Raw genomic sequence first — 13,451 nt, 5'->3', positions numbered from 1 at the left:
ATGAGTTAAGACAAGAATTTTCAAAATGACTTAAAATGCAAAGAAATAGCCGAAGCTCATGCCTGAGGCTTGAAAACTAATAAAATGGCATGGAGACAAAAGTGAAATTGTCCCAAAATAGCACAAAGGGACACATGAAGGTTAATGATGTTTCTACAGTCTACTCTGCTCCTCTACTCACCTTGACCATTTCCTTCTCCAAGCTGGGCCGCTTCAGGCTGAGCAGACAGAGGAGTGGATGTGTCCCTCACTTCTCCCTCTCCAGCTGTGTCCACCACTGTCCACTTCTCCTCCCCCTCCTCCTCCTCAGCTCTGTCCGTCAGTTTATCTGTCGTCTCCTCCGGCCTGCTGTTCGCTAGCCCACCCTGTTCTTTGCAGTTCCTCTCTGCTAGCTCATTCTTTAGGAAGTCTTGAAGGGCAAACTCCTCATCCCAGTCCAAGTCATCTCCAGGCTAAAAAAAAACATAAGTATGGAGAATATCAGACTGAAAGAGGGCAGAGGTGACATGCACATCAACCTTCAGAAGTCTGGCTCTATCAAATCCGACAAGCAGAATACACCCAGAGGGTTTATGTGAGATGTAGCTGAGGTGGAAGTGTGCCAGCCATCAAGGCTGGAAAGAAAAATCACCAAGGAAAATAACATCAACCTTTTCAGCAGAAACAGAGAAAAAATAGTAGGGTATTAAAAGCCTGCTTCCAATCCTGCCATCAAACATACAATAACTCCTCTGCTAATGAGAAAATATGTGGAGGTTTATTGATCCAGAGCTTTGGAGATTAAATGATTTTAGTGAGAGTAATATTAATATTTGTCAAAGCTCAGCTCGGCTACTGTATGCAAATCTGTCTTCTCAGAAACATGAAAACAATGGTGCTGTAATGGGAATGTTCAGGCGTGCGTCAGTGCATCTTTGTGCTCAGAGCAGTGCGTAGGTGTGCGGTCGCATCTGAATCTGTGTATGAGTGGGTGCACATGTCCACTTAAGCCGCCAACTCGCACTCAGCTCTCCTCTACCAGCGACTCCATCTGTCTGAATGCTGCTCAAATCCTGGCACAAACAAGCAAACCCTCCAAGATTCATCTATTGTCTCAACTTAATGTAAATACATGAAACCACACATTTGAGAACTACATTTATCTATCACTTATTAAGGTGAAACGTTCTTAGAAAAACAGATCAGATGAAGAGACTGCACTTTAATATCAGTCAAAGCTTTTTTAAATCCAGTCTTTCTAACCTCTTCCTCTGGCACAGGTGTCTGGCATGAGGCTTCTCTGCTGTCCTGAGGTGTCTTTAGCTGCTCCAGCTCCTCACACAGCTGGCGCTTCTGGTTTTCCTGCTCCTGCACCCTGCATGCAAAATGCAAAACTCTGTTTCAAAAAATGCTTCAGTGATTATAGATTCTACAAAGCCTAGAAAACCACATAAATACATGTCAAACTGTCTTTATAAAAATAAAAACAGAAAATAGCATGTGCACAGATATCCTAGAAGAGAGTACAGTGGACATACTGTACCCAATCCGCAGGCCCATGCAGTGTCCCATTCTGTTGCCCAGGGTGACCAGCGCCAGTTCTCCGACTGGCCCGGTAACAGCTTCTTCACTTCACTGCTTTTGTAGTCCAGTCCCACACAAAACTTATAATTTCAAACTTAACACAGGACATCAAATATATGTCCTACTTCCTGTCCCTTTCTTATGCTCCAGACTGACTTTGAGCAGTCTTTCAGCTACTCCAGTAAAAGTAGAAAAACTTCCCAACAGTACTAAAGTTCATGAGTTTCCCCTGGTATCTGAGCACCCGTAAATCCCAGCTGGACAGCCTGACCAGTTCTCCTTCTCTGGTCTGATTCTGTGTCCAATTAGCTCTGTTATATATGTAAAAGGGGATGGCCGTCTCCATGAACACACTGAACAACACACACAAGGCAAACGCATCCACAAAGAGATGGAATCAAGTCCACTCTGTTGGCTCAGACCCAGACCCAAGAGGCGGGCTCTCTGGGGTCGTTGAGGTCGGATGATTGACAGGACTTTCCCCCTCTCACACAACTGACTGCCCAACTGAGACAGAGATTCCCACATTCATGGGCTCTGACTTTAATAGGTGTTATTTCTGTACACTTACGGGGAGTTTCCTTCAGAAAGAGAATAGTCTACATTTTTTTTGTGATCAAGTTTTTATTTCCATTTTAACAACTTAACAAGAGAGTAAAAACAGTAAATATGTCAGAGCATGGGGGGCATAAATGCCAACGTACCAACATACATATGCATATGATCACTAACAGGGCAGCATCACATGTAAAAGTCCACTCTTGAATCTTTTTGGGTACCAGCACATAAATATTTCACCCATATATGAACATGTTGAATTATATATAGATATGAAAAACAAAAGAAAATAATAATAATAATAGAGTAAATAAAAAATGACAAAAACCCAATTCAACCCCAATTCAGGCCTCTAGCAGCGAATAACATTTTAAAAAACATTATTTTTTCAGGCAGTTCTGGAGGTCATTTATTACAAAAGGAAAAAATCTCAATGACAGTCTTTTGCTCCATGAATACAGGCATTGGATATTTCAAAATAAGCCATTTCTAAGTAAATATTCCACATAGGGCTGGGCAGTTAATCAAAAATTAGATTTAATCAAAATATGGCCTGGTGCAATTTTCAAATTGCAGAAGGTGCAATATTTCTTTAACCAAAAATTTGTGTCAAAATACCAGTTTAATACTTTTTTCTGCAGAGATTTTATGCATTACATATCCATCCACAGGCTTTTTTTTTTTTTTAGAGTAGTCCACAAAATTCCTACTTGTTTTTTGTTTTTCTTATGAAATATGAGAAAGGCATAACAATTTTAACTGCCTTCAAAACAAAAATTCCAATCCAATTTGCAATATCACTCAAAACTTTCAAAATTGTCCAGCCCTAGTTTTATCCAATATTGTTTTGGGTTGTCATATGAATGATTTATTGCTCGTAGTTGGAAAAAAGATAAGAAGATAAGAAACTTAAGAAATAATCAAATTTCAAATCAAAACTGCAATAATTTTTGGCATTCAAAACCCTAAAATGTGCAGGTGCCTCACCAGGGTTACAGAAGCATCATTAGGCTTGCATTTACTTGGATAGTCAGTGAAGCTAACCAGCTAACCCTGGTAGCACTGTCTTGACTGCTAGGGGTAGACCGATTATTGTAGCTGATATCTGGATTTTTGATGATAATCTGTGTTTTATTTACCGATATTGATCAAATTAATTCATCAAAAAGTGCACTACTTTGGCTGGGCTGCGAAGTATGTCTTCTCCTCTGGCTTTATTTTCACTCTCCCCTCTCACAAAATGTCCTGCATACAACAAAATCTGATTGGCTGGATGTCATATGAGTACCAGCCAATCAGCACTTCAGCCTGGGTGCCCCTGCAACAGGAATCACTTCCTGTTTTCCTGTTGCAACTGTGTCACTCTATGCCACTTCTCATCTTGATAGAGACAAGGTTAAGTTTTTAATTATCATCTTGATAATAAAATATTAACCGATAAAATCCAAAATAATAAAAGCATTTCGTTCTCTGTCTCACGAGACTACCCATTCCGAAACAGTAGGTGGCGCCGTGGTACGTGACCCACTGTTAAGCACCAGACAAGAAGAGGAAGCAGCCTCAGTGCTAGGAGGTTAACAACACGGTGGAGTTATTCAGTATTTACAGGGAGGATAACACGACTTTGTTTGTAAAATTTGCCCTGCAAAGATCCCTAAGAGTGGAGTTTTAACACATAAGTCACATAAAAGTCATCATCCTAATGATGTTAAAATGAAGCGACTGTAGCCGCTAACCTTAGCCACGGGCATTAGGACCAAGCCAAAGGCTAATACCAAGCAGAGCGCTGATTCAGCAGGCATTGGAAACTGCAGAAAGTTTGCTAGAGCCAAAAGGCAAAGCTAATAATGACAAAATCAGTCTGACAGTCTCCTGATCCACCGCTACTTTCATAGACGTATCCCTGCCTGTTTGATGTGATTTCATTCATTCAACACTTATCCTGCATCCCTATTTTTAAAGGTTTTTGATCATGCAATTTTACTTTTGCCAACCTTTCATTTAACAAGCACCTTAATCCTGCTTAATGTAAAATTGCATGCATTGTCTCTTACTGCTTTACTGTATTCAAATACTGCAGAAAGCTCACAAAGCCTCTTCTCATTAGCACATTTGCATACATAGATCACAGCAGTTAAATGCCTCACTTCTTATGCATATTTGCACTAATTAATCTAATTGCTGCACTAGTGCAAGTAATTCATTAATTCACAATAACGCTAATGCTGTAAGAAGGCTAAAATCCTCACCTCATGTGCACATTTGCACTAATCAATTATTTTATGATTAATGGTCATATCTCCCTCATGTAAATCAGCCAACTTCCTGCATGTTTTTTACTCTGATCATGTCTAGTCAGCAACCTTTGCACATCTTGCAACCATTATGCCATTGCACACAACTTGCATATACTACAAATAAGGAGCTTGTACATTTTAAATCTTTTTTTTTTTAATACTTTTTTAGTTTATTTATTGTTTGGTTTTAATATTTAATTCCTGTACACAGTTAGCAAAGCTAACTTCAGTTAAATTCCTTGTTGCATTCGAATACTTGGCCAATAAGGCAGATTCTGAGTTGGGAGAACATTTTGCACATCATAATAAATGCATATCCGTTCCAAATATTGGTTATGAGTCTCACAAACTGCCAATAATCAGTATCAGTATCAGCTCTGACAAAAACAATACCGGTCAACCCTAGCTGTTTCACATATTTCTGGATTTACTTGCCCCCCTCCTCTCTAATCTCTCCTTCTCTGACAACTGTATTAACTTACCACACAAGAAAATAACCTGCCTACAAGGGGTTAACTAGCCAATGAAATCACTGCTGCACAAGAGCAACCCCACCTTAAAAAGTATTGTCCTACCTTTCATTCAAGTTGCTTTTAAATCAGCAAGCACAACATCCACTGCAAATATATCCTCTAAATCTTCCCCTGGTGTCCCTCGTTGAGCTTCCTCTGCTTCCATGCTAAATCCTCAGACATCACTCACGTCAGCGATTTTTCCGACTGCCCACTGGTTTTCACAGACACAGCCACACATGCACAGCGACTATGGGAAACTGAGCTTTTACTCACCTGACTGAAAGGTGCAGGATCTCAGTGCGGGATCTCCTCATGTTTCCGGCCATTTTAATCAGCTCCTTCTCCAGCGAGGATGTATACAGGGCGAGCTGGTCCAGGCTGAGGGCCCAGTCTGCCCTCCTAGTGTCCAGTTCAGCCTGCACCGTCTGTGGACAAACAAGGCCAGGGGGTTGATGTCTTGCTCAGGTGAAAGGCCGTAGGCTGCAGCACAGCCTGAATAGCTCTCTTTAATGCGTACAGAAAGTTCTTAGACCTAACTGACACAAAATCTTTCCTATTAGGAAGCACGCAGAACAAATAGCTCTGCTCCACTAATGATTTCTGTCTCATTTGGTATGTTTACTGCTGTTTGCCAGTACGTGGTTAATGAATGCAGAGTGGCAACAATGCAGGAGGAGGGGGGGAGAGAGAGAAAGAGAGACAGAGAGATACAGAAAGTTGGAGTGAGGGAGGAGGGGAGTGGGTTGTGTTCATGGTACAACACACTGACTAAACAGCGCAGCTTGGACGGGGCCCGGTGGAGAGTTATATAAGTGGGAGATCTCGAGAGATGAGAGAAAGTGGGTAGGAGGGAGAGAAAGAGCAGGGAGGCAGTGATAGATAGAAAAAGACTGCAACAGGTGGAGAGAGAGAGAAAGATAGCAATCGTATTACATAATTTCATGACTCACATGATAAAAGTACCAAAATGGCCAAAAAGCAGTTTGAGCACATGCTGGGTATGTAAACACAGAGGGAGGCGCACAGACAGTAACACCCCTATACACTTTCAGGGTCTTAATTTAACACCTTTAAGTGCTAAACATAGACTGACACTCCACACATTAGTGGTTGGAGTGTTCTCTGACCTGGAGTTTGGTTCGTGTGTTGCTCCCTGGCTGTGCTCGGTCATCCAGCAGGGCTCTGACTGAAGACAGGATGGAGTCACTTTCTTCTCTGAAATCTCTTTTCTGAGAAGCATTAAGAGGAAGCATGCCATGAGAGAGAAGTTATTTATCATGTCATGATATTTTACAGCAAATCAGAAATTAAAAAACAGTGTGCACAAGGTTAAAACAGAACGTAAGCATGGTCAGTGGTACATAAATGTTAGACCATTCTGTTACGATGCTAGTAATGATTTAAGCCGTTTTATAAATGTTAATGTATTGAAAAGCATACAGTAGAAAGGTCTTATTTTTGTGTATTTGTCGCATTTAAATGTTTCAGATCGTCAAACAGATTTCAGTACTAGACAAAGATAACCAGAGTTAATAGAAAAGTCAATTTTTAAAATGATAATTTCATTTATTAAGAGAAAAAGTCAACCAAACCTACCTGTCCCTATGTGAAAAATTAATTCCCCCTGCCTTGTTATGTCATAACTTAGCTGTGATTAACCACATTTTTTGTAAGGATGAATTCACTTTGACTGGCCACACCCAGGTGGCCAGAAATACCTTTAAATATAACCTGTCTGACAAAGTGAAGTAGGCTAAAAGGTCTAAAAAAGAAACACATCATAGCGCCATCTAAAGAAATTCAAAAACAGATGAGAAGCAAAGAGTTACAAAGACATTTCGAAGGCTTTAGGACAACCATGGTGAGAGCCATTATCCACAAATGAAGAAAACTGAGAAGTGGTGAACCTTCTCAGGCGTGGCTGGTCTACCAAAATGACGACTCATACAGGAGGTCCCAAAAGAACCCAGAACAACATCTAAAGACTTTTAAAGGCAAGGATAGAATGTGTCATGAGCTTGGATTGCATCATCACCAAAGGCAGAGGACGAAATGTTGGTGAAGCTGGGGGTGTTGAGGCCTTTTTCCCTCCAAAAAAGCAGGTCATAGTTCGCAACTTTTGCAAAAGTGGGTGAAACTGGTGAGGAGCTCCTCGCCAGTCCCACCCACTTCTCAGAAGTTGGCTACAAAGGTCAGTCAACATAAGGGGGAGATAATATATACAAGAGTGGTAAACATAAGGTAAATATGAGGCTTTTCGACTCCAGCCAACCACAGTGAGAGCCACTATCCACAAATGAAAGATTGAGATGCTGTGGCATGACTTTAAACAGGCCGTGCAAGTAAGTTTGAAAGGCTTTTTCCCTTAATAAAATGTAAAAAATGGCTTTTCTATTTACTCAGGTTATCTTTGTCTATTATTAAAATTTGTTTGATGATCTGAAACATTTAAGTGTGAAAATTAAGCAGAAAACAATAAATCGGGAAGGGGGCAAATACCTTTTTATGGCACTGTACCAAAATTCTCGTAGTCATTAATTTAAAATCAGAAATCAAATCAAAGTTAGCTACCAGTTTGTTTAGCAGACTCCTGAACTCTTGAGCCATGTGTTCAGGGGTGGGTCCTTGCAGCATAAGCAACACCTCTCTGTCCAACGTCTCATCCAGTGGAGATGCAAGGCTCATCGTGGTGGACAACAGGTCAACTCCATGGGGGGCCTGCTGGTGATAGTAATATTTCCTTTAGTGAGTAAAATGCATGCACCATCAGCCTGTTTGTCAGAGAGAGCTTGGTGTAAATAGCATGCCAACAGCTGCAGCCAATGTCAAGATGATGCATCACCTCTCATACATGTAAAACCCCTGCATTCTGTTCCGGACATGTGCTGACAGATTTCTAAGGCTTATGGGGTTTCTCATTACCTCAGCTGGTGATAAGATATTGCATATAACTGCACAATGTTATAGAGGTGGTTGGTGTAGATTCTGTATTTTCTGGGGTGCATGAGGGTTGAAAGGTCAACCGTTTGGCTGCTTTACATCAGAGCAGCTATGAATTCTTTTACAAAACAAGACTGGAGGCTGAAACTGATATGCAGAAAATTGAGGGGGGGGGGGCGCTGAATATGGGAGAATGGAACAGGAGCAGCAAGTAAAAAGAGATAGAGTAAGGGAGTGCTGACCTCCAGTGGTGACTGTGCCAGTGCCAGTTCTGATTGTAAGGATCCTGAGGTACTCTGGTTCAACCTGTAGGCCACCGACAGGGACAGACCAGCCCTGTGAGAGGAGGGGGGATGCATTAAAAATTCAAAATAGTGAAGGAAAATACTCTGAAATCTAACTTTGGATCATGCCAAACTCAAAGCCTTGCTTGTGGCTTCTAGGTTTGATTGTGTAAAAAAATGAAAGCCCTCTGATCCGTGTTGCTTCAAGTCCCTAAACTCCAAGACCATCAGACACTTGGTTTACTTACCCTGCCAGATCAGGATGCAACATCTGCATCTGGTGCTCCAGCTTGCTCTTGTCTGCTCTCAGCAGCTGCAATCAAAAATAGAGAAACAAATGTGACTCAGGTGACCTATTACAGTACCTGGCCCTCCTCGGACTGAACAAACAACAGGACTCGAGTTTGGAAGGACAGCAGGTGATTTCATTCCCACACTCTGCCTCCACAATCAAAATGCCAGCTGCACACGCTGATAACTTTATCAACCCACTCTCCATGAGTAAACATCGCTTCTGCTCTAAGATTCTGACATTTAGAAACATAAAAATCATAATTTTATTCATAAAGTACCAACAGAAAAGAGAGCTTATAAAGAGAAATGACAAGCTGAGCAAAAACAGATCAGTCAACTGGCAGCATAACAAACACCAGCATGGCAGATAGCAGGATGATGTATTTCCACAGTCAACAGGACAATAAACGGTTAAGACAGAGGAAAGAGGTATTTGCAATAAAAGCTAAAAGGTAGAATAAAAAATAAAATGAAATAAAACTCATAAGACAGACAAAACCATAAATAAGGTTGCATCTCATAAAAGCAGGTCTTCATAACTGGATTTAGGAAATGACAGAAAAGCTGTGGCAGGCCTAATCTCCTCAGACAGGTGTTTGAACTAAATGGTTGCTAAAGCAAAGAGAAAATTACCCTTTAGATTTAACCCTTTATATCAAAGGATCAGCAGAATCCCACCTGCAGATCTTAAGCTGCCAAACGGCTCATAAGGTGTCAACGTTTGTGTAAATCACACTGGACACAGATCCAGGATTGCTTAAAATGTCGCCAGAATAACCTTAAAAAATAAAACCTTTGTAGGAAAGCAGAGGCTGTGTGATGCAATGTGATGCTCTCAGATGCAAAAAAACAAAAAAGGAGAAGGAATGACAGGTTTTAGGAGATGGTGCATTATTGACAAGCTGCAGTTTTAGATTTTATTCTTACAGTCAAGACAAAATCTTATCCACTTATGCTGGGCCAGATAATCCACTGAGCATAATAGGCACAGGCCCAGGGGGCCACACACACTGAGGGCCCAGTGAGACACTGAGGCCCTGTTTACACAACGTTTTCAGGTGAAAACGCAAATCTTTTGCTGCGTTTTTGCTGTCCGTTTACACGAGAACAGTGTTTTGGTGCCTGAAAAGGGATTAATTTGGAAAAGGTCTCCAGAGTGAAAGCTTTGAGAAAGCCCCCGTCTCTGTGTAAACAGGGAAAACAACACTTTCTGAAAATGCACACGCGCTCTACGGCTGCAGTCAGACATCGAGCGTGAGTGTCGCAGCTTTGAACTGAGCCGTCTGGTGTAGTTATCTCTGAGTCAGGTCGTCACAGACAGCTGGATTTAGAAAAGGGGAACATTATTCTCCTCAATGCCAGTTTCTTTAGATAAAGTCGTGCAATTAATTTTGGAAATTACTACATCTGCCCTATTAATCGCTCATCATGATAATCACTGTCATCACCATCATAGTGTGGCAAAGACATTTCACAGCTCATATTAACACAAAAAATGCTTTGCAGGACCAGTCTTCTTAAAACGTAGATATCTGCTGAGAATCATTAATTTTCCACGGATAAATTCAGCTCCTACAGCCTTTAAATTCTCGTGGATTTTCCCAGATAGCACAGTGCTGCTTTTAAACAAAGCTGAAGCCTATTTATTTTCATAAATAAACATGTTTCTGTAACAAAACATTTTGATTATTTCTAATGAATAGTTTCTACGGCAGTGTTACACTAATTCCTTCTCATGTCTCATAGCTTTAAAGATAAACATCAGACATTTCAGACTGTTTTTAGGAAGCATAAATTAAATGTTTTAACCTTCAAGATGTTAAAAGAGGGAATAGATTTGTTGACATTTTTAAAAATTAAACTGTCTTAAAACAGTTTATAACAGTGACGGTTACACATTTTACATGGATCATCGGCGGGCCTCGGGCCTCTCCTGAGTTTGAGCTAAGCCAGGGGTGTCAAACTCAATCACAGCAGGGGCCAGATTCTGAACTTGGGTGTAACCTGAGGGCCTAACAGGTCAATACTTAACCATAAAAGGTCAACCTTATTTTCACCAGCAATGAATTATGGGGGTAAAAACCTTGGCACTGATGATAAATGATTTTGCGATTAAAAGGTAAACATAATAAGTTAAAAACTCGAAATCTGATATAAAAAATCAAACTTATACATTTAAAAGGTAAAAACATGACATTTAAAGTCAAAATAATGTTTTTAAAAGGCAAAGTATGAGATAGAATATTGAAACCATGAATTTCAGAAGACAAACACTGAGATAAAATTCAAAGTCATAATTTTCTAAAGTCAAAATATGAGCTAAACATCAAAATCATGAGTTATAAATGTCAAACTATGAAATAAAATCTAAAAACGTGCATTTTTGAGGTACAAAAATGGGATACAATTTAAAGTTAGGTGTTGTAAAAGGTCAAAACGTGAGATGAAAGGGACATTCATGGTTTTAAAAGGTCAAAAAACTGAGATAAAATTAAAAATCCTGCGTTTTTAAGAAAAAAATTAGATAAAAGTTAAAGTTAGGAGTTGAAAATGGTCAAAACATGATGAAAAACAAAATCATGACTTTAAAAGGTCTAAACAGGATTTAAAATTACTAGTCTAAGAGGTATAAATATAAAATAAAAAGTCAAAGTTATGAGATGAAAAGGTTAAAATATGAAATAAAAAGTCAAAACCAAAACTTTTAGTCATAACTGTGACTAAAATTATTTTTCTTTTCAACTGTTTACTTTTACTAATTTTAATGAGTCAACAAGGATATTTAAAATCATCAAGGTTAAGCTTATATTTTTCTGCAGGAGGAAATCTATAAACCTCATACTGGTGGACCAGTTATGATAAAATATCATATGATCTGGTGGGCTGGGTATAACTGCACCTCGGGCCGGATTTGGTCCTTGGGCCTTGAGTTTGACACCCGTGGGCTAAGCCCATGTGACTCATCAGGCTCCGCCTCTGCTACAGGTGTTCAGTGTGACTCCTGAATGACCGAAGATCTACAGGTGTTGATTTCATCCTTCTTTGTTGTCTGCAGCCTGTCAGGTGTTTCCAACAAACAGCAGGCACTAGTTCAGAACCTTGACTGCATGCATGTGTGGTGGCTGAGGTGGTGGGAGGATTGGGGGCCCTCCAAGGTTTTGTGCCTCTGCATTCTGAATCTGGGCCTGCTCTTATGAGCTTCTCTATTATTTCTGTTAGCCTTCAAAAGCTTAACTTCACACAAAAATATTCAATCAAAAAGAAAAACTGCAAACTATTGTCAGAATCATACAGTATAGATGGCTGCAGGGAGATAAAGGATGCATGCAGAGTAATGGGAGGATTGATGGGAAACTACTACTATAGATGTAGAGAATATGAAGTAATAATAAGTAAAGTTCAGCCCACTAACCTCTGTGATGGATGAATACTCCTCCACTGCTGCTTTAAGCTCATTTATCTGTCTGAACTTCTATAATAGGAAATGAGAGAAACAAGAGCAGGCTGAGTTTTATCAGGAAACCAATCAAACCAGTAGCCGAGGCAGTGAACTGTGATTGTCAGCAGGAAACTGAAGAACTGTCAAAAATAAGGCACTGACCTCTTGTATGACAGCGTCCTTCTCACTAGCAACAGCATCAAAAGAGTGGATCTGCACCTGAGGATAATAAAGGTTCAGTCACTTTAAACAAAGCACTTTAAAACGGACTAGCATGCAGTTTTTATGTGTCTGAGACAGATTTACCATGAGGAGGAGAGCATTGTTAATATGGAGGCCTGATATACAGTCATTCACATGTTAGAGTAAGGAAGAAAATTCAATAAAGGACAGAGGAAGAAAGCTCGAGTGTCCAAAAAGGTAATACGGACAAGAAACAGAGCCGGTATGTCCCGTCTACAGAGACTAAAGTCCATAAATAAGGCAGCCAGGGTTCCTGTTTGACCCGCATCTTATTCTCCACTGTCTCCATCATGTTTCTGGCTCATTCTTTATAATAAAGACATGAAAGAACAAAAAAGAATCCTAACAAAAAATATTAGAGACAAAAAAGCTGCAAAGGTACCTGAAGGTCAGTGTTAATGTCACACAGCTCTGATATTCTCCTCTGAAGCTCATCCATCTCCATGGTGACCTTGAAGTTCTGCGGAGCCATCAAAGGGGAGTTACGGTTACTAGTGAGTGCTTTTTTAAGAACAGAACTGTGAAAAAGTCTCTTTGTAGACCATCTAGGAAAGGGTGAGTCCTGCTGATCCAGTTTAAAGTCAGGTACAGTCATGGATGAAAGTATAGGCACCCGTGGAATCTTTCCACCGTTTCTCCCAGAAACTGTTGCAATTACAAATGTTTTTGGTATACATATGTTTATTTCCTTTATGTGCATTGGAACAACACGAAAAAGCAGAAGACAAAAGCCAAATTTGACATAATTTTACACAAAACTCAAAAAATGGGCCAGACAATTTTACTGTCCCCCTTTTAAAACTGTGGGTAAATCATTTTATTTCAAGCATGTGATGCTCATTTAAACTCACCTGTGGCAGTAACAGGTGCTGACAATCTAGAAATCACACCTGAAGCCAGTCAGAATGTCTAAAAGTTGACTCAACCTTTGTGTTGTGTGTCTGTGTGTGTCACACCAAGCATGGAGAAGAGAAAGAAGAGCCCAGAATTGTCTGAGGACTCAAGAAGCAAAACTGTGGAAAAATATGAACAATCTCAAGGTTAAAGACCATCTCCAGAGATCTTGAAATTCCTTTGTCCACTGTGTGTAATATAATCAAGAAGTTTATAACCATGGAGCTGTGGCTAATCTCCCTGGATGTGGACAGAAGAGAAAAATTGACAAAAGAATGCAACGCAGGATAGTTGGAATGGTGGATAAACATCCTCAGTCAACTTCCACACAAATTCAGGCTGTCCTGCAGACTCAGGGTGCAAAAGTGTCAGCTGGGACCATACGTGGTCATCTGAATGAGATGAAGCGCTATGGCAGGAGACC

The 13,451-nt window shown here is 40.2% G+C and overlaps 1 protein-coding gene across 10 annotated transcripts in view; it reads right to left on the bottom strand.

The window, feature by feature from the left end:
• Positions 1-13,451, bottom strand: part of LOC121505338 (lymphoid-restricted membrane protein) — a 67,846-nt gene that overhangs the window by 36,464 nt on the left and 17,931 nt on the right. For 8 of the 10 annotated variants that reach the window (XM_041780548.1, XM_041780547.1, XM_041780550.1 and 5 more), the window contains exons 10-19: positions 12,516-12,593; positions 12,053-12,109; positions 11,864-11,923; positions 8,406-8,470; positions 8,116-8,209; positions 7,505-7,654; positions 6,061-6,162; positions 5,207-5,358; positions 1,243-1,354; positions 182-452 (exon numbers count right to left, since the gene is read on the bottom strand). In XM_041780548.1, the coding sequence (XP_041636482.1) occupies positions 182-452; positions 1,243-1,354; positions 5,207-5,358; positions 6,061-6,162; positions 7,505-7,654; positions 8,116-8,209; positions 8,406-8,470; positions 11,864-11,923; positions 12,053-12,109; positions 12,516-12,593 (1,141 nt within the window). The remainder of the gene's footprint in view (positions 1-181; positions 453-1,242; positions 1,355-5,206; positions 5,359-6,060; positions 6,163-7,504; positions 7,655-8,115; positions 8,210-8,405; positions 8,471-11,863; positions 11,924-12,052; positions 12,110-12,515; positions 12,594-13,451) is intronic. The other 2 variants (XM_041780549.1, XM_041780551.1) reach the window with 1 other exon arrangement.

This window comes from Cheilinus undulatus, linkage group 23 (genome assembly GCF_018320785.1).
Source record: "Cheilinus undulatus linkage group 23, ASM1832078v1, whole genome shotgun sequence".
In the NCBI taxonomy this organism is placed as follows: domain Eukaryota; kingdom Metazoa; phylum Chordata; class Actinopteri; order Labriformes; family Labridae; genus Cheilinus; species Cheilinus undulatus.
This window is presented reverse-complemented; position numbering and strand designations above follow the sequence as displayed.